This window comes from Ovis canadensis, chromosome 5 (assembly GCF_042477335.2).
Source record: "Ovis canadensis isolate MfBH-ARS-UI-01 breed Bighorn chromosome 5, ARS-UI_OviCan_v2, whole genome shotgun sequence".
In the NCBI taxonomy this organism is placed as follows: domain Eukaryota; kingdom Metazoa; phylum Chordata; class Mammalia; order Artiodactyla; family Bovidae; genus Ovis; species Ovis canadensis.
The window spans coordinates 15,738,011-15,760,207 of record NC_091249.1 but is presented as its reverse complement, the minus strand read 5'-3'; the positions used below and the strand labels follow the sequence as shown (position 1 = coordinate 15,760,207).

At 40.7% G+C, this 22,197-nt stretch overlaps 1 protein-coding gene across 3 annotated transcripts in view; it reads right to left on the bottom strand.

Moving 5' to 3' along the window:
- Positions 1–22,197, bottom strand: part of RNF130 (ring finger protein 130) — a 139,278-nt gene that overhangs the window by 87,085 nt on the left and 29,996 nt on the right. For 2 of the 3 annotated variants that reach the window (XM_069590388.1, XM_069590389.1), the window contains exon 2: positions 9,197–9,391. The exons of the other annotated variant lie outside the window; for it this stretch is intronic. In XM_069590388.1, the coding sequence (XP_069446489.1) occupies positions 9,197–9,391 (195 nt within the window). The remainder of the gene's footprint in view (positions 1–9,196; positions 9,392–22,197) is intronic. 3 annotated transcript variants of the gene reach the window in all.

Here is a 22,197-nt window from a genome sequence, read left to right as displayed (position 1 = left end):
TGACTCCTGAATGCCCATTCGTGGCTCTTGGCTCTCTTCTCTGGAGAAGCATCACTGAGCAAATAAACTGTATTTCACTTATCGATGGTGTAAAATACCATAAACTGCAGAGTGCATCATTACTGTATGTATCATGAAGAAAAAATCCTGTGAAACCATAAGATGCCATCAAATAAAAGAAACACCTCCAAGAATTGATGAAAACTCCTCTTCACTTGGAAGAAGTCAAAGACATCTTCTCTGGGGCTCTGCCTCAGTCTTTTCTCCATACTAATTATTCCCAAAGTCCCAAATTATTCATTTTTTAAAAAAGATTTTAAAAAGAATCTAACATTTACAAGTTGGAAATCTAAAAACTTCTTTTCCCCCAAACTACTCAAGACTAAGCTACTGGCATGATGCCACATCATCCCTAAACATTCAGTGTGTATTCCATAAACAAACAAATAAAAAAACCACTTATAAATAAACAGTATAATCACCCAAATCAGGAAATTAACACTGATACATTACTACTGTCTAACCTGAGAGTCCATTCAATTCACTCAATTTCCCAATAATGTCCTTTACAGTGGTCCACACCAGAGCCACATGTTACATTTAACAGTCTCTCAGGCTTTGCCTGACGCTCAAGCCCTTGATGTCTTTATTCTGTAGAATGTACCTCATTCTGGATGTGTCCGGTGTTTCCTTGTGGTGACACTCAGGTCACGCACCTCTGGTAGGAACATCACAGAAGTGATGCTGTGCTCTTTCTGGTGAATACTCCCAGGGGGCACAGTTTGGGTATAACCCATTACTAGTGATGTTCACTTTGATCATTCATAAAAGTGATGTCTTCCAGGCATTTCCAGTGACTCTTTCCCCTAGTAATTGTTAAGTATTCTGTAGGGAGGTATTTTGAGACTAGGTAAGCATTCCATTCCTCATCACACTTTCACTTTATTTTACTTTTTAGATCAGTATGAATTCACTAAGTATGATTTACTTAGTGGTCTAAAACACTATAATTATTAACTTGATGCTAAAATTCCAAATTGTATTCAATAAAACTTTTTCCATTCTGTTTTTGGACATTTTTAAATGTCTTTTTCAATTAAGAATGAATATAATACTTCAATACCAAGAGCAGCATGACACTAATGTCTCCCTTCATCTGAATAGTATGCTTACAGGGATACAGGTCAAGCTTTCAATATATTGTTTAGCAGCCATGCTACATTTTAGCATATGCTGAGCTTACCTGATTATTGTTGCCAGCTCTCCTCTACTTTAAGTGTTACTTTCTCCACAAAACCTAGTTACTAATTTTTTGGCACCATTTGTGGGCTGACCTAATGAATACTTTCTTTTCACTGTTATATGTTCCAAATCCACCTAGTTTTGTGCCATTTTCAAGTTAAGATACCTATATTTATGTTTTCTTATAAGTTTCATTTTTTAAAAATCTTATTTTAGTTGATTTACAGTGTTAATATCTGCTGTACTGCAAAGTGACTCAATTATACACATTCTTTTTCACACTCTTTTCCATGATGACTCACCACAGGATATTGAATACAGTTCCCCATGCTATATAGGCGGACCCCGTTGTTTATCCATCCTATGTATTAGTTCGCACCTACTAATCCTAAACTCCCATCTTTCCCTCCTACACATCCCTTGCCCCTTGGCAACCACAGGTCTGTTCCGAGTCTGTTTTATAGTCTGTTCATATGTGCCGTATTTTAGACTCCACACGTAAGTGGTAACAGATGGTGTTTCTCTTTCTCTTTCTGACCTAATTTAGTTAGTATGATAATCTCTAGGTTCATCAATGTTGCTGCAAATGGCACTATTTCATTCTTTTTTATGGCTGAGTAATACTCCACTGTATTGGGTTGGCCAAAGAGTTCCTTTGGTTTTTAAGGAAAAATAAAAGACACGTTTTTCATTTTCACTGAGGACTTTATTGAACAGTGTATTCACTGTTTTGTTCCACTACCTTCGGCTACTTTTCAGGCAACTTCAAAATTTTATTTTCCAAAACTTTTTCTCTCTTTGAGCAAAGAACTGTTTCAGGTGCCTTTTATAATCCTCCAGGAAATCGAATTTTTCTTCTATTAAGAGAATTTTGTAAAGACAGAAATAAATGGAAATCTGAAGGTTCAATGTCTGATAATCGTGGACTTTTTAATGATGGCCATTCTGACCCATGTGAGGTGGAACGTCATTATAGTTTTGCTTTGCATTTCTCTAATAATAAGTGATGATCAGCATCTTTTCACTTGCCTATTGGTCACCTGTTATGTCTTCTTTGGAGAACTGTCTGTTTAGGTCTTCTGCCCATCTTTTTATTGGGTTGTTTGCTTTTCTGTTATTGAACTATATGGGCTGTTTGTCTATTATAGAAAGTAAGCCCTTGTCAGTTGTACCACTTGCAAATATCTTCTCCCAGTCTGTAGGCTGTCTTTTCATTCTGTTTATGGTTTCCTTTGCTGTGCAAGAGCTTGCAAATTTGATTAGGTACAAGTTTTTGATAAAAAAATTTTTTAATGAGTGGACAAAGAAAAGTTAAGTCCACAGGCATTCCAACCAGGGAAGATTTAAGTTGAGACGAAAACCTACGATAGCTTTTACACCAAGCACCAGCACTCCAAAGGCCTTACAATATGCTTTTTATGTTTAAAAACTTCTAAGTCTGAGAGCTCAGTGAATTGAAGAAAATGGATGGTGGTTGGTGTCAGTCAGGTTTCTCACTTTTAGAGTGGAAGTTCACAGATAAGCAAAGGGAGAAAACCACAAGGATCCATGTAATGTAATGGATTAGCGTTGGAGACCTAAGTATGAACTCATTCTAAGCTTAAAATAGATACAAATGGTTATATATAGGAATATTTAGTTATGTGCATATACAGGTATTAGTATACACATATATATTTCCTTTGTCTATCAACTGAGAAGGTCCAGAAGCAATAAAACCTTAATAGTAACAAGTACATCTAATACCCGGAGTGTGATTTCTAATATCATTTTTCCAATAAACGGAAACTAGGGTTCCTTGGAAAAATGCTTGATTCTAGGAATGGGAAAGGAAATATATACAAGATGAACCTGGAGCATCTTATCGCACCAGAAAAGAAGAAAATGCTCAAAACACAAAACAAACAAAAAACCAACACTCATAGTAATGGAAACATGTCAAAGGACACAAGAGGCAACTGAAAGAGCTCCCAATGGCCAAAGCTGGAATAATGTGAACAAAAAATAGGCCAAGAAATACCAATTATAATACAAAGTACAAAATAAATATCCATAAGTCCATTCTGATACATACAAATGACTGAATAAGTCAACAGAAAAGAGACAAACCATCCACATGGAATAAATCCCAAGTAAATAATAAATAAATAAAAGATTTCTTTTAAAGAGTCATGCTATAACATGGAACTTATCTGAAAAAAAACAAAAACAGTGACTAGAAAACAAAGAAACAACACTTTTAAAGTGCTGAAACCCAGAATTCTACATCTATGTCCTTAAAAAATGATAGCAGAAAAAGACACTTTAGGGTAAATGAATGATGAGAGAATTTGTCACAGCAGATCCGAGCTGCAAGAAATGATTTAAAAGATTATCTAGACTGAAAGGGAAATGACACTAGATGATATCTATGACTACACAAAGCAAAAAAACACACCAGAAATGCAACATATGAGTAAATAGTATCAAAGCCTATTACTTTTCCCTTCATCAGTTTTTCTGTTCCCATTACCCTCACCAACAAGTGACTTGTTTTCATTCCTCCTCCAAAAGCTCTACAGACTGAGGAGTTTGACAGTAAGTCTTACAAGGGCAGAGAGGCCCTCCTAGGGAGAGTCCATCTACAAACTCTGGGGAAGGATTTTACAGTTAAAAATATGGAGGCATTTAGTAGGCATGTGCCTGGGAGGCTAAACACTCTGTAAATACAAAGGACAGCTCTACAGAGCCAAGAATTGTCAGTGTCCTACCTCTGAAAAACCTGAACTGAGGAACACTGTGAGGTATCAATTAATCCTTACCAGTCCTCTAACACACGGAGCAAGGCTGCTCCATTTTCCTTAGCAGCTGTGCCTGCAGCACTAGCTCTGAGCTTGTCCTGTAAATCCAGGTCACCGTCATATGAACAGCTAACAAGTAAAAAATGCCTTCTGTCCTGTAACCTGCGAAACCGATTTCTAAGCTAGTATTCTAAACCCCACGCAGATCCTTTACATTATCTTAGCTTCCTCCTCTTCTACTGCTGGAGAGGAAAGGATAAGCACAAGCAAGATAAAATCACAAGTGATGAGTCCGATCAATTTACTCAGGATGCTGAGCCTGCAGTGTCTGAATTAGGAATACTAGGAGATAAACTGTCTGAAGTATCTAGCACAGGGAGGGGCTCTCTACTTCCAGGGAAATAAAGGACAAGTTCAGAGCTTACAGGAATGCTTTAAAACAATCATCAGCAGTCATTTTTGAAAAGTTGTTATTTTTCAAAAGCTACTGCTTACGTATTAGTTTCAGATTTTTCTTGATAATTATGAATTTCTGAAAAAAGTGTATGAATCATACGGAAGATACAGAAGACATACTTGCAAACTCAGGCCACAGACACAATTAAGAGTCTATTTTCTGCTATAGTAGTATATTTAAAATGCAGACTCAATCTTTTCTGAAGTAATTAAATTCATATTCAATTAGAACCTAAAAACTAAACAGTTAAAGCAACAGTATGACTATTATTTATTTTCTTGATGGCCTTTTAGAATAAAGGAATAGTGAAAGTGAAAGTGAAGTCACTCAGTCGTGTCTGACTCTTTGTGACCCCATGGACTGTAGCCTACCAGGCTCCTCCCTCCATGGGATTCTCCAGGCAAGAGTACTGGAGTGAGTTGCCATTTCCTTCTCCAGGGCATCTTCCCAACCCAAGGATTGAACCCAGGTCTCCTGCATTCCAGGCAGATGCTTTAATCTCTGAGCCTGGATATTTAAAGATATTTTACAATGTATTTGTGATTCATCTTTACTTGTTTTCATAAGGTGTGATTTTTTTTCCTATTCACAAAGAGAATATTCTATATTCTACAGAGCAATTTTTTTCCATTCATTGCTAGATAATATAGAGCTATATACCTTTTTTAAAAAAGAGAATAAGATGCAGAAAAGGTGAAGAGCTATTTGATTGATTCTATTCAACCAGTTAAAGGAACACTAAGAAGAATCCGATACTGCTAATCGACATAAAGATAGAAGAGTAAATTATTTGGTTAAACGTTTATCTAAATTACCTCATCTTCCTATTAGCAATGAAAAAATGCTCACAGATTCTTACAGACAAATAAAAATATCAAAGCGCCTCTCTGACTTGACAACAATTTGACACAATTTATGACTGTTAAGCAATAAAGTCTATATTAATTTTTAAAAACCAGGAAAATAAATCCTTAACTTTTATACAAATGTGCATTATTTTAAACTATGCAAGTGCCCATAACTTCCCCTTTATACTACCACATATTTGTTAACTACATTACAAAGAACTTATTCTGCCAAGTAGAGGTAACAAATAAAACCACAAATTGAGCGGTCTTTCCTGTCAATGATGTCATGGACACTGCGCCAGAAAGGATGTCCTTCAGCCACCAGATGAAGGGCATTCATTAGAACAAACAGGAATAAGCTCTTGAAACACTGTCAACAAGGCAAGATAATGAAATACTTTAAAATTAGTTATAAAATATATCCTTGAATGAAATGAAAGCTTAACAAAGCTAAATATCTTCATGAAACCATTTCAATGCAGACATACTTATTTTGTTCAAGGTATTTTGCTAACCATTGCAGAAAATAAAAAGACACAAACTTTAACTTAAAGAAACCCACAGTCTTCTCTCCACCGCCAGTCAAGTATACACATGTGACGACAGCAGAAAGCAGGACAGCGCCGTCCAGAGGCACAAAAGGCACTATGAAGACTGCAGGGGCCTCATCAGCCAGTAGACTCACTGGGGCTGTGACCCAGGGCTCTTTTCATCAGCTCTTACCAGTTCATATTAGTGCATATCACAATGCACAGCACAGAGTGCTTTTTCTCAAATGAAGGGTGGATAATAGAACTGACATGCGAGCAGGGGAGGGCTAAAACACGGATCTCCCCCTTGAGATGTGGAACTACAGGTATATTTCAGGTATCTGTGCAGGTACAGATACAGGGGGTATCTAGTTACTCTGACAGAAGGGTCGTTACACAGAAACAGGAAGAAAGGGCTCTGTGAAGGGAGAGAGAAGCAGTGCACTAATGAGCCAGGAAAACAATGGTTCTCAGAGCACAGAGACTGTCTATGCTGCTGCCCTCCACAGCAAGCATTCATGGCCTTCCTGAGAAAGAGACTGAGAGACCAAAGAGGGCTTCCTACACAGGAGGCAACGTGGCCTGCATCACAGGGAGGAAGCCAGTGAAAGATCTGAGACGGAAACCTGGCCAGGAGGCAATGTGGCCTGCATCACAGGGAGGAAGCCAGTGAAAGATCTGAGACGGAAATCAAGCTTTCTTATCTTTCCCTATTTCTCAAAGCAAGATCTGTAGACCAGTGGCATTAGTATCACATATAAACTTACTAAAAATATAGAATCTCAGGTCACACTCCAGACCTACTGAATCAAAATCTCCATTTTAACAAGATCCCCAGAGGATACACACATACATCAAAATCTGAAGAGTGTCCCCGAGCCTCTGTCTAGATGTGACATTACTGGATCACAAGGTTTGAGTTCTTTAATGGCATTAGATGGTACGGAATTTCTCTCTAAAGCATTGTTATCAATTTACTGTCTCACGTTGTTCTAATTTTCTGTGTATCATAAAGCCATAGTTTTGCAATATAAAGCCATTTCTTATTGCTCTTATATTACATTTGCCTTACAAAAGTTCTATATCCTAAGAATATATCCTCAAACTCTATCTCTAATTTTCCCTATTTGTGTTATCAGCTAAAATGTAACAAGAGAGTTACATGGTCAATAAATTTGGGAAACTGCAGGTTAATCAATTAAAACAAGTCTTTAAGACTTCTCAGAGACTTCAGTATGTTTATTAGGAGCTTCTAAAGTCGGAATATTTTTCAAGCATTTTCTAAAACTTATTTCATCATTTACCTTTTTTCCTCCATGGGTCATCTATGGAACATTTCTGGATACTCTTTAACATTTCAAGGAACACAGATGGAAAATCCATGTTAATTTAGAAAGAATTCTCTCCTTTTTTAAACAAAAATCATTGGGGCGGCGGGGGGAAACAAACTTGGTTCCCTCTCTTATAATGCCCAGATCTTTACATACTTAAAAAGACTCTCATTCTCACTACCTCTCTAGTGGTTTTGCGTATGTAAAATAACATCACATAAAAAGAAAAATACATTCTGCTCGGTTGAATTTCTCTCTACCCATTTTCCTCTGTGTTTTCAGGAAGAAGGGAACAGCAAGGAACCATTAGGTCCACAATGTCCCAGTTTTTCCTTCCCTCTAGCAGCTGGTGAGGGCACACTGGCGTCTGCTGAGACCTAGGCAGAAAAACCACCGTCATTTTTTTTTTGAGGATAACTGATTTACAATGCTGTGTTAGTGATCTCTGACAGTGAAAATCACACATTCTATTTTATTTATACTTTTCTTAAAAAGTTTCAGTTTTCCTACAGTGAGCACCAATTGCTTTTGGAGAAATAAAAAACATAGTTTTTAAATTCTAAAATGTTTAATTTGAAGGGAAGAAAACAAGTTAGAGCAATAAAATTTAAATTAATCTGCACTATTCTATCAAGATATACACAAAAGTATCAATGATCTTAAGTTAGGGTGAGGTCTTTGCAAGGTAACTGTCTAAGATTGATAATGCAAATATTGATTATATGATTAAAGAGCTAACTCTAAAGAAATGTCACTAATCTTTAACACTGCTTATAAGTGCAGAATTAAAGTTTGTCTAGGTTTCAACTAGTTGTGAGAGACAGACTGGTAAACTGAAGGGCAAGCACCAAGAACCTGAGTCTCAGCCTCTCCTCTGCTGGCCCTTGCTTGCTTCAGTCTCTTGGTCTCCAAGCGGGAGAGTACCTACAACATACATGGCCATGGTGAGGCCAGGAGTCCATGACGGTCTAAGAAAATACGTTAAAAAGGGACTCCTCTACATCATGTCATCAGAGAAACACAAATTAAAACAATCTGTTACGATGACCAAAAAGAAGGAAAAAAGCTGACAGCACTAAACGCTGGTGAGGGTGTGGAGTAACAGGCAATTTTCATTTTCTGCTGCTGGAAACACTCTGGAAGATAGTTTGATGGCTTCTTACAAAACTATCCTCTTACTGTACAACAGAGCAATCAGGCTCCCTAGTATTTATCCAAGGGAATTGAAAACTTATGTCCACACAAAAACCTGCACATATATGTTTATGGTGGCTTCACTCATAACTGCTCAAACCTGGAAGCAACGAAGATGTCCCTCAGTAAGTGACTTGATAAATAAACTGCAGAACATCAAGAAACCAGAATATTCAGCACTCAAAAATAATGAGCTATCAAGTCATGAAGACGTGGAGGAAACCTAAATGCATATAAATAAGTGAAAAAAGCCAGTCTGAAATATGCCCAGATTCTTCTGGGAACCTAAAGTTGCTTTAAAAAGTAAAGTATAATAAAAACCAAAAAACTCACTGCCATATATTGCCTGCCATATATATAGCAGTGCTCAATAAGCTGCATCACTGTTATTAAAACCAGTACGTTAGAAATGTCCTGTTTCCAAAAAAATGAAGAAACATGGTTACTACTGTAATTAAAGTAATTACTTAGTTTCAGCATTCATTTTGACAAGATAAAGGCATGACATAATCTGGATGAATGATAAGATATTACCTTTCAAAGTTATCAAGTGAAATGTGAAATGATTAAGGATCAGTCACAGTCAGCTCCTTCATAAGTGCAAGTCTCACAGTCTGCTACTGTCATTACGTAAGAAAAAGTTCAACTAAAAGAAAAAAAGCATCTCAACAAACGAATGGCAATACCAAAGAAAAATATAATCCTAGAATTCTGTTGGAAATGATACGGTTTCAGCAAGAGGTAAAATGCCTTCCTACAAAGCAATAATTTGCCAGAGGGAAAACAAAATCTACAACTTCCTTTTTTTGTTTACCTGGATGAGTCATGGTGACTGGCTCCTCTTTGGATTTATTATTGTAGATGACTACAGCAACTGCATTGTGGAAAGCAGCCCGTGATATTTTCTCTTTAAAGGTGCAATTTCCCCTCTGCAGCAAGGCAATCCACTGTTTGATGTTAGGAGGGACAAAGAACCGTGTTTGAGGATCACAGCCCAGATGATCAGCAACTAGACAGATGAGAAGAGGAAAAAAAAACAACCAGAGACATTAACTTTTTCCTCAAGGAAATAAAGTCAATTAAGTCTTCACCAAAGGGCTTAACTATTCTCTGGATACCATAGTACTTCAAGCAGCTTGCTCCCAGCAGAGCTATAAATACATCCACAAAGAACAATGTGATGAATCCGAGTCCGCATCTGTACAGGGAGAGAGATGCTCCATTGAAACGTTACCTGTAAAGGAAATCAGAAGGGGAAGACTCTGTTTAACTTCACAGATTGACAAAATATAAAAGACTGATCGTATCTAATGTAGGCTGGTGAAGAGAGGAGGAAGAAATGACAAACAGAACCCCCAGCAATCCAAGGGATGGATCTACCCTGACTTCTGCTCATTCACTGCAGTTCAGTTCAGTTGCTCAGTCCTGTCTGACTCTTTGCCATGCCATGAACTGCAGTACGCCAGGCTTCCCTGTCCCTCACCAACTCCAGGAGCTTGCTTAAACTCACATCCATCAAGTTGGTGATGCCATACAACCATCTCATCCTCTATCGTCCCCTTCTCCTCCTGCCTTCAATCTTTCCCAGCATCAGGGTCTTGTCCATTAAGTCAGTTCTTCGCGTCAGATGGCCAAACTATCAAGAGTTTCAGCTTCAGCATCAGTCCTTCCCATGAATATTCAGGACTGATTTCCTTTTGGATTGACTGGTTTGATATACTTGCAGTCCAAGGGACTCAAGAGTCTTCTCCAACACCACAGTTCAAAAGCATCAATTCTTCGGTGCTCAGCTTTCTTTACAGTCCAACTCTCACATTCATACATGACTACTGGAAAAATCATAGCTTTGACTAGATGAACCTTTGTCAGCCAATAATGTCTCTGCTTTTTAATATGCTGTCTAGGTTGGTCATAACTTTTTTTCCAAGGAGCAAGCGTCTTTTAATTTCATGGCTGCAGTCACCATCTGCAGTGATTTTGGAGCCCCCCAAAAATAGTCTGTCACTGTTTCCACTGTTTCCCCATCTATTTGCCATGAAGTGATGGGATCAGATGCCATGATCTTAGTTTTCTGAATGTTCAGTTTTAAGCCAACTTTTTCACTCTCCTCTTTCACTTTCATCAAAAGGCTCTGTAGTTCCTCTTCACTTTCAGCCATAAGGGTGGTGTCAACTGCATATCTGAGGTTTTTGATTTCTCCCAGCAATCTTGATTCCAGCTTGTGCTTCATCCAGTCCAGCATTTTGCATGATGTACACTGCATATAAGTTAAATAAGCAGGGTGACAATATACAGCCTTGACATACTCCTTTCCCAATTTGGAACCAGTCTGTTGTTCCATGTTTGGTTCTAACTGTTGCTTCCTGACCTGCATACAAATTTCTCAAGAGGCAGGTCAGGTGGTCTGGTATTCCCATCTCTTTAAGAATTTTCCAGTTTGTTGTGATCCACACAGTCAAAGACTTTGGCATAGTCAATAAAGCAGAAATAAATGTTTTTCTGGAACTCTCTTGCTTTTTCGATGATCCAGCGGATGTTGGCAATTTGATCTCTGGTTCCTCTGCCTTTTATAAATCCAGCTTGAACATCTGGAAATTCATGGTTGACACACGGCTGAAGCCTGGCTTGGAGAATTTTGAGCATTACTTTGCTAGCATGTGAGATGAGTGCAATTGTGCGGTAGTTTGAGCATTCTTTGGCATTGCCTTTCTTTGAGATTGAAATGAAATCAGACCTTTTCCGGTCCTAGGGCCACTGCTGAGTTTTCCAAACTTGCTGGTATATTGAGTACAACACTCTCACAGCATCATCCTTTAGGATTTGAAATAGCTCAACTGGAATTCCATCACCACCACTAGCTTTGTTCGTAATGATGCTTCCTAAGGCCCACTTGACTTCATCTGGCTTTAGGTGAGTGATCACACCATTGTGGTTATCTGGGTCATGAAGATGTCTTTTTGGTATAGATCTTCTGTGTATTCTTGCCACCTCTTCTTACTTAATATCTTCTGCTTCTGTTAGGTCCATATTATTTCTGTCCTTTATTGTGCCCATCTTTGCATGAGATGTTCCTTTGGCATCTCTACTTTTCTTGAAGAGATCTCTAGTCTTTCCCACTCTGTTGCCTTCCTCTGTTTCTCTGCATTACTTATCTCCTGATCCCCATCTCCATCACCACCACAAGGAGACTGATTTTGCTTGGCGTCGAGAAAGCCAAACTCTTGGTTCAGTTACTAACAGTTTTGTTAAAATTCAAGTATCCTTGAACAAATTTCTCAGTAAGTGTCAAAGAAAATTAGTAAAGTTCAGGTCTGCATTTGAAAGTTTAAATTAGTTAAAGTAACATGCGAAGTGAAAGTCGCTCAGTTGTGTCTGAGTCTTTGCAACCCCATGGACTGTACAGTGCATGGAATTCTCCAGGCCAGAATACTGGAGTGGGTAGCCTTTCCCTTCTCCAGGGGATCCTCCCAACCCAGGGATCGAACCCAGGTCTCCTGCACTGCAGGCGAATTCTTTACCAGCTGAGCCACAAAGAAAGTCCAAGAATATTGGAGTGGGTAGCCTCCAGCAGATCTTCCCAAGCCAGGAATGGAACCAGGGTCTCCTGCGTTGCAGGAGGATTCTTTACCAACTGAGCTATCACGGAAAATGACATCAAACTAGAATAAATATTCCTTTAATTTATGTGCTGTGTTAAGCTGTTTCAGTTGTGTCCAACTCTGTGTGACCCTATGGACTGTAGCCTGCCAGGCTCCTCAGTCCATGGGATTATCCAGGGAAGAATATTGGAGTGGGTTGTCGTGCCCTTCTCCAGGGGATCTTTTCCACCCAGGGATCAAACTCATGTCCTCTATGGCTCCCACACTGTAGATGGATTCTCTACTGCTGAGTCACCAGGAAAGCCTCATCTAATTTACATTTATGGGCAAATGTTTCTGTCTAGTTTCACATTAGGATACATATATTAACTTATTATAGCTACTTGTCTAACAAGATACACACAGACACTGAAACTATCCATCGGGACAATGAATTACATGGTCATTGTCCTAGATTTAGAGGGAAGTTTTTTCAAGTACATTTAAATTTGTCAGGGGAAGTTGATCAATTTTTGATTCTGCAAACATGGGGATCAGACCTCTGGCACTCTGCCTATCTTAAAAAGCTCTTTCCATTCTCATCCTTACTTTTATAGCAGGTTAAAATGAAAAAGGAAGGGCCGTTCAGAAGGAGGAAGAAATCACAAACATTTATTCTGAAGACATGCAGTGCCAGAGAACGGTGTGCCCTAGCCTTCCTGGAATTGGCACTGCCAGTACTTTGAGGGCTGAGAGGGAGGGAAGGAAAGGAGCGCAGCACAAATGGGTAACACTAGAAGGAAATAAACAATGAAAAATTAAACATTAAACAAACGAGGTGTACAATAAGACATCACCAGGGGGGAAAAAGTTGCTGTCTATACCCTGGAAGCACACTGCTTGACAAAAGAAATGAAATGTTCACACTACTTAGAGAAAACGGAAAATGTAGAGATGTTAGTAACTTCAGAGAAATACTACATCTATCATTCCCTCTTAAATAATAGCTTTCCCTAAATTCTTTTATTATCCTGGTGATGAACAGCAATGAGAGCATATTTGTTACTACAGATCTCCTAATACATAGTTAAGTGGGAGACAGATGATTTCACAATTTGTCGTGATTGACACTGTTGACAACTATGACTCACCTTTTCCTGAAACAGTTTCTACACTGTGAAACTTAAGTCCTTTCTCAAACAGAGAGAAGAAAAGTTCATGTCATGATTTTGTGTGTGTAAGTTTCTCAGTCGTGTCTGACTCTTTGTGGCCCTATGAACTATAGCCCACCAGGCTCCTCTGTCCATATGTCCGTAAGATTCTCCAGGCGAGAACACTGGAGTGGGTTGCCGTTTCCTCGTCCAGAGGGTCTTCCCGACCCAGGGCCCCTGCACTGCCATTTCCTCGTCCAGGGGGTCTTCCCGACCCAGGGCCCCTGCACTGCCGTTTCCTCGTCCAGGGGGTCTTCCCGACCCAGGGCCCCTGCACTGCAGGCAGCATTTGTACAGTCTGAGTCACCAGGGAAGCCCTATGCCATGACTTTAATAGTCAACTTGTGAAAGACACAGAAAGTCATGAAACTCTGAAACAGACATTAGTTTCAGTAATAATGTCTGCTTCATAGATAACTGTCATGCTTAAAAATATAAGCATTTAGTCAATGTGTTATGATAACCTCGCTGTCTTGGGAAAACTTTCAAGATTACCTAGAGATTTGTATGATTGTCTTCTATGCAACACGGGGATTTTCCGCACAGATGTGTGTGAAGTCTATCCACAACCCAGCAGCACACCTCCACCCCATTCCCCTAGCTCCGAGTAGCTACCACTTCCATTTCATTCTTTCTCCCTGACGCTTTGACAGTATCATTGTCCACTTAGAAGAACAGCAGTTCTCTAATAAGTCACAAAGTCTAAGACTGAAAAGACACACCAAGGGGTACAACAAAAGAGCAAAATTTATGAAACATACTGAAGGAAAAATTAAAAATCCTCTTAAGGAATCCCCACCCACTAAGAACAGATTCTATGAACAACTCCATCATCAATACAAATTCCAACAACAGATTGTATGTGGGAAAGAAGTTTCCTGTTCCCCCAAGGGGTTCATGTTTGGGAATGCATGTAAGAATTAAAGATTTTAAAATTTAAAAAATAAAAAACTAAAAAAAAAAAAAAAATTTATCCAAATCATTATTCACAAAGGGTCTTTGAAAATCTTTATATCAATAAAAATACAGTAAGAAATTCAAGTTCCTATCCAACAGATTTTACCTGCTCTTGGCTGCACCGGGCCTCTGCTGCTGGTATGCCCGGACCTTCTCAGCTTGCAGAGTGGGGGCTGCTCTCCAGTTGTGGGGTGTGGGCGTCTCCCTGCAGCAGCTCCTCTTGTTGTGGAGCACGGGCTCTAGCAGTCGCAGCCTGCAGGCTCTAACTGCCCCTCAACACGCGTGATCTTCCTGAACCAGGGATCAAACCCACGTCCTCTGCACTGGCAGGGGGACTCTTAACCACTGGACCACCAACGAAGTGAAAGTTGCTCAGTCATGTCCAACTCTTTGCGACCCCATGGACTATACAGTCCACGGAATTCTCCAGGCCCGAATACTGGAGTGGGTAGCCTTTCCCTTCTCTAGAGATCTTCCCAACCCACAGATCAAACCCAGCTCTCCCACACTGAAGGCGGATTCTTTACCAGCTGAGTGACCAGGGAAGTCCCTAAATTCAAGTTCTTGTTCAAGGAAGTAGTCACCATTATTCAGAAAAAAAAATAAGGGATTTTTATTATCACTTAGTACCATGGTATGCTTATTTTAATCTATGCTTGGCTTTAATTAACAAATGACTTGAACAATGAAAATAATGTCAACAGCTCTACAACACAACTTCTCAAGAGGACTGATGACTGGCTGGCACGACCCCAGAATTTAATCCCAAGTTATTTATACTTGAAATAATTTATTAAGTAAAGACAAGCAGTAGTATGGCATAAAATATCTATGAACCACTAAATTTATTTCCATTAAAAATCATAATGAAAATGCAAAATTATAGGTGGTATAAAATGATAAAGTATTTTACAATCTGTCAAATATATCTCAGTAAATTTGGAAAAAATTTTTACATTATTGAGAAACTTCAATTTTTTTTCTGTATGGACTTTCCTGTTGAGTCCAGAATAGTAATGAGACTAATTATTCCTTAACAAGAACCAAACAATTCTAGACAGGAACAATTATGGAATACTCACTTCAACGAATATTAACTTAAATGCTCAGTGACATACTAAATACCAGAGAGAAATACAACAGAACCAAACACCTCAGTCTTTGATGTTAAAGCACCACTAAATGGATTGAAGATGCATGCCTGGCACAGAAATTAAATATCAACAAAGTAATTAAAAATGCCAACGCAGAGAGCTTACAAATTTAGGAAAGGAAAAGCGCACCATGATGGTCCAGGTTTAGCGGGAGCTGAGCTGAAACACTGGAGAACTGTTCAAGCAGGAAGGGGAGGGGCACAAGCGAGCGGCGTCCACACACGGAGCAAAGACTAAGCGTGTCTCTTCAACTGCGTGTGAAAAGCAAACACATTTTACTTATTTTTGGTTGCACTAGGTCTTTGTTGCTGGTGTACATGGGAGCACAAATTGAGCACAAATTCTCTCAAACTGCGGAGAGCAGGGGCTACTTGAATATCTGCCCTTCAATGATATACTGCAGGGCAGATATTAAATATTTGAATGTTTGAAGTAGGCTGTGAGTAGATAAGTAAATAAATACTCTCTTCCCCACCTCAGAGCAGCCTAAAGTTCTCCATGTTCATTAGTTTCACTCCCATTTCTTAAAGCTGCAAACACCCCATCTGCCAAGCAGTGATATCCACATTGCTGTGTGGGTGATGCGTCCTCCTGCGTCCTGAGAACTTGCAAGAGCCATGTGGGCCTAGGAATGGACAGCTGTTGGAATCCGTAGGCACACAGCACAGGTGCCCCGGTGAGACTCTAGCTTCCAGAGAATGCGTGTCTTGTTTCCTCCACCTAAAGGCCAATCCCACTACTCCTCTGCTGACCACCTCAGAGCTGTGCTAAAGTATCTTCTCTGAAAAGCCTTCCCAATTTCCTAACGCTGAGTTGGGTGTTTTATTCATGTTCCCATGGTACCCTGAGATTCCATTCATTTTAGCAGTTATCACACTGAGTCTCCTGGAACGTGAGATCTAGCATCTTTCTCAGTAGCTCTGGCATACAGCAGACACTTAACTCGTGACGACGGGAGCAAGAGAACGACGCAGGGAGATTAAGCAAGACCTGATGTGAAGAAAAAGCTTGTGCCAAAGACCACTCTGTTTCATGCGGTGATGTTCTGACAGGGGGGATATTCTATCAGCTGTTTTCTATAAAATAAGTAAAAATAAAAATGAACCCAACTAGTTACCCTAAACTCAAATGTTTCCATTTTCGCATTAGATTATAATTTCTTTAATCTTTAGATTTTTTACTTCTTGTCTTTATTTTCCATGTTGAATTTAATGATTCAAACAAAAAAATACAATTCTTTACTTTTGTTCCCAACTTTTTAGAAAAGTGAAGTATAACTGATTTATAATGTTGGATTAGTTTCAGATGTACAGCAAAGTGACTCAGTTAGATATATGTGTGAGAGAGTGTGTGTGTGTGTGTATATATATATATTCTTCTACAGATTATTTTCCACTAAAGGTTGTAATAATGCGTGGCACAGGAGCGGCAGCTGCACGGCGCAGCAGCTGAGAGGAGCTACCCCGTGTCCAAGGTCAGGAGCAGTGGCCGAGAGGACCTATCTTATGTCCAAGGTCAGGAGCAGTGGCTGCGCTTTGCTGGAGCAGCCATGAAGAGATATTCCACGTCCAAGGTAAGAAAAACCCAAGTAAGACAGTAGGTGCTGAGAGAGGGCATCAGAGGGCAGACAGACTGACACCACTACCCCAGACAAATACTCAATCTGATCACATGGACCACAGCCTTGTCTAACTCAATGAAACTAAGCCATGCTGTGTGGGGAATCAAGCTGGAATCAAGATTTCTGGGAGAAATACCAATAACCTCAGATATTCAGATGACACCACCCTTATGGCACAAAGTGAAGAAGAACTAAAGAACCTCTTGATGAAAGTGAAAGAGGAGAGTGAAAAGCTTGACCTAAAGCTCAACACTCAGAAAATGAAGATCATGGCATCTGGTCCCATCACTTCATGGCAAATAGATGGTGAAAGAGTGGAAACAGTGTCAGATTTTATTTTCTTGGGCTCCAAAATCACTGCAGATGGTGATTGCAGCCATGAAATTAAAAGACGCTTGCTCCTTGGAAGGAAAGGTATGACCAACCTAGACAGCATGTTCAAAAGCAGAGACATTACTTTGCCGACAAAGGTCTGTCTAGTCAAGGCTATGGTTTTTCCAGTGGTCATGTATGGATGTGAGAGTTGGACTATAAAGAAAGCTGAGCACCAAAGAATTGATGCTTTTGAACTGTGGTGTTGGAAAAGACTCTTAAGAGTTCCCTGGACTGCTAGGAGATCCAACCAGTCCATCCTAAAGGAAATCAGTCCTGAATATTCATGGGCAGGACTGATGCTGAGGCTGAAACTCCAACACTTTGGCCATCTCATGCGAAGAGCTGACTCATTTGAAAAGACCCTGATGCTGGGAAAGATTGGGGGCAGGAGAAGAAGGGGATGGCATCACCGACTCAATGGACATAGGTTTGGGTGGACCCGGGAGTTGGTGATGGACAGGGAGGCCTGGTGTGCTGTGGTTCATGCGGTCGCAAAGAGTCGGACACAACTGAGGGACTGAACTGAGCTGACAGGTCTATGAAAAGACACCGACTAGCGTTTCCTGTGCTACGCAGCAGTCCTGTTGCTTATTTTATATACAGCAGTGTCACCTGTCAATCCCAAATGTATCCCTCCCCCTTTCCCCTTTGGTGACCACCTTCTTAATCTTATACGTTTAGCTACTGGACTTAATAGCTAGCTTTCATCCCTTTATTACTTCCATGGATAAACTTCCTATTTCTGATTTTCACCTGAATCTAATTTATTTTTCAATTGGAGACTAACTGCCTTACAGAGGTGGTTGTTTCCTGTCAAACCTCCACCATCTTGCTATCGCTCGTCTTCATCAGTTGCTCAGTCTCTGAAACACTGAAAACGCTTACTCTTTTCATTTTGCTAACTTATGTGTAAATTTTAACTTTTGCCTTAATCTTGTCTCTAGTTTTTTAAATCCCTCCCCCAATACTTCTGTTATATATACATTTTTATGGTAGGATTTGTTATCATAATGGCCTACAGAAACAACTCGGACCCTAGCCCTTCTTGTTTTCTAAGGAACCTTGTATCAAAGATCATTCCCCGCCTTTTTCCCTCTCATTTAAACCTGCTTGTTTCTTCCATCATAAAAATAAAGGAGAAGAAAGAACAGTATCTCAAAAGACTCCCCTTTACTGCTACTGTTCTCAAGAGCTATCTGTACCTGTGATTCTCATCTCCTCAGTGTCCACCCACTTCTCACCACATTTTAAAAGCCTGTATTTACTTGGCTGCTGTCGGCTCTTTGTTGCACCGTGTGGGATCTCTTCTTGTGGTTGTGTGGATTCTCTGGTTGTGGAGCGTGGGCTCAGCAGTGGCAGCAAGCTGGCTCTGGAGCACACAGGTTCAGTAACTGCAGTGCACAGGCTTAGCTGCCCCGCATGTGAGATCTTAGTTCCCGCACCAGGGATTGGACTGACATACCCTGCACTGCATGGCAGATTCTCAACCAGTGAGCCACCAGAGAAATCCCTCCTCATGACATTTTAATCTCTGCATTCAGTCACTCCACTAAAAGTGCTCTGAAAAGGCATCAATAACCTCAGCATTGTTAAATCCCAAGACATGTGTGATCCTCTCCCAAACTGACCTGACAGCTATGAGTGTCCCAGCTGAGCACTCTACTCTCTTGGCTTCCAAGACCCCCATCCTCTGATTCTCCACTTCCTCCTTTTCTTTCACAGCCCTCCGTGCTAACCTTCACTGACTCCTCTCCCTCCACATGTGCACTCAAACCACTCGGAGGTCTAGGACGCTCTGGAGCTAGAATTCTCTCTACGTTGCTGGTAGGCTTTTTTCTTACTGGAGCAACAATGCTTACTAACATTTCATGACAATCAGCTCTTTCCTGAGAAACTATTTTTCAAATTTTACTTATGCAAATCCAGTTTCCAATATAAGTCAGAATGCTAAGAATCAGAAGAGGAATATGGATAATTACACACAGGAAGGAGATTCCTTCTCTCTCATTCCAAGCAGAGACTGGTGCTGCCTTGATGACCTAACATTCTTGAATGTCTTTGCTGGTTCACATGGAAGGAGGCATGGGAGAGCATCCGCAGACAGGTCTATGGACAGTCACTCTTTAATTTATTTCTTTCCAGGCTGCTTTGCCCCACCTTCAGGCAAGGCCAAGGGATCACTTTGAGGTTTCAAATGGATGCTATTAGTTGCCAAAAATACCTACTGCCAAACGAAAACCAGAAACAGAAACCTAATTTAATTTGGTCATCACCTCTACACAGTCACGTGCTTTAAGTGACACTTACTGGAGCCCAAGCTTTGGGAGGTAGACAGACAATCTAAGATGAACCACCCAGAAGTTACATTACATATGAATGAGAGGACTTCTCTGTGCTTTCCATAGGATGTGAGTAATAGAACATATGAGTCAAGTATTTGCTGACAGTCATTTTACGATAGAGAAGGGAAAACCTTACGATAAAGTTAAAGCTATTAATCGGAGAAGGCAATGGCAACCCACTCCAGTACTCTTGCCTGGAATATTCCATGGACGGAGGAGCCTGGTAGGCTGCAGTCCACGGGGTCACTAAGAGTCTGGCACGACTGAGCGACTTCACTTTCACTTTGCACTTTCATGCATTGGAGAAGGAAATGGCAACCGACTCCAGTGTTCTTGCCTGGAGAATCCCAGGGACGGGGAGCCTGGAGGGCTGCCATCTATGGGGTCGCAGAGTCAGACACGACTGAAACAACTTTAGCAGCAGCAGCAGCAGCAGCAAAGCTATTAATACAATGGCAAAGGGACAATGAAAGGGACAAGATCCTTGGGAACACTGCTGAGTGCTGAATTCCTGGACCGTGAAAGCTGCCCTACCTTGGAGCTTCTGGTTCTGACACAGGATTAGTGTCTTCCTTATTTTAATCAACTTAAGCAGGAATTTGTCACTTGGAGCACTCACATCTCTCATGTGAGTCAAGCAGCAATGAGGGGCTCTCTTAATCCACCAGGATCCACGTTTGGCAACTCAAGCCCATCAAGGAGATCAAACCTAAAAAGAAAGCTTCCTGGAAAAGTCCTCTGACACAGAGAGGCGGCTGTGATGCCAATCTTTTGCCATCCTCCCTGACCTGAGAGGAGTGGTAACTACCCAGGAGAGGAGAGCTTTACCTAAAGATTAACATCTAGGGCAAGAGGTCTCTCTAAGGATCCACGGTAGAATCCAAGAGGCCAGGGAAATCATCTATAAACACTAAATGAAATCTGGCTTTTTCTTCATCTGTGAATGCAGACATTTAATCAGTGTCTCTATCTTCTTCCTAAATAACACAAGGCTCTTAAAAGGCTTCTGTAACAAAGTACTGTAAACTTGATGCTTGTTTAAACAACAGGAATTTATTATTCCCTCACCATTCTGAAGGCCAGAAGTGTTAACCTAAGGTTGCTGGCAGGGCCATCTCGCTAATGCAGGTCCTAGTGAAGAGTCCTTCCTTGCCTGTCCCAGCTTCCGGCAGCTCCACGTGACCTTGGTTTGCGGCTGCATCGCGCCTACCTTTGCTTTCTCAAGGCCTTCTCCTCTGTGTCTGTCCCTTCACTCCTGTCTCTTACAAACACACTTCTCATTGGATTTAGGACCTATCTACGCTGTCAAGGATGATCTCATCTAAGGATCTTTATTAATGACAACTGCAAAGGCTTTTCCCCAAATAATATTTCTACATTCACACGTTCCAGGGATCAGACATGAATGTATCTTCCGGGGGACTACCTTACACCCCCCTTTAGAAAGCAACTCCAACCACCACCTTTCATCTTATGCAGAAGTGTCCAGTATACAGTTCTACCTTGCTTTAATTATCCCCTCTCCAACAGTCAGTGCTTCATGCAATGTTTGTTAAACTTTACCTACAGATGCCTGTCCATTCTTACATTAGTCAAGGTTCTCCAGAGAAACAGACCAGTAAGATATTTGCGTATATAAAGAGATTTATTTCGTAAGGAACTGGCTCATGCAATTATGGAGGCTAACGAGTCCCATAAAGGAGACTAACAAGGACTATAAAGAAAACTGAGCGCCAAAGAATTGATGCTTTTGAGTTGCGGTGTTGAGAGAAGGCTCTTGAGCGTCCCTTGGACAGCAAGGAGATCAAACCATCCTAAAGGAAATCCGTCCTGAATATACATTGGAAGGACTAATGCTGAAGCTGAAGCTCCAATACTTCAGCCACCTGATGCGAAGAACTGACTCCTTAGAAAAGACCCTGATGCTGGGAAAGATTGAAGGCAAGAGGAGGAGGGGACGACAGAGGATGAGATGGTTGGATGGCATCACCGACTCAATGGACATGACTTTGAGTGAGCTCCAGGAGTTGGTGATGAACAGGGAAGCCTGGCGTACTGCAGTCCAGGGGATCGCAAAGAATCAGACACGACTGAGCAAGTGAACTGAACAAGTCCCAGGATCTGCAGGGTAAGTCAGTAAGTTGGAGAGTTGATGGTGGAGCGTTCCAGTCCAAGGCTGGTAAGATGCGCTGATGTTTCAGGTCCACTCCAAGGGCAGGAAAAAGCCAACAACCAGTTTGAAGGCAGTCAGGCAAGAAGAAACTTACTTATTTGAAGGATAACCACCCCCTTTGTTTCATCCAAGCCTTCAACTGACTGGATGACGCCCAACCACAACAGGGAGAGCAATCTACCAATTCATATGTTCTTCTCACCTAAAAACACGCTAACAGAAACCCTCAGAATGATGCTGACTCAATACCTGGGAACCTCCGGCCCTGTGATGGTGGCACATAAAATTAACCGCCACAGTACTATCCACATCTCACTTCTGAGCTTCCTCCTTCTTACTTATTCCACATATTTCAGGAGTTCTTTCAATGAAGATCCGGTAAGGGTAAACCTGCTTTTCATGGT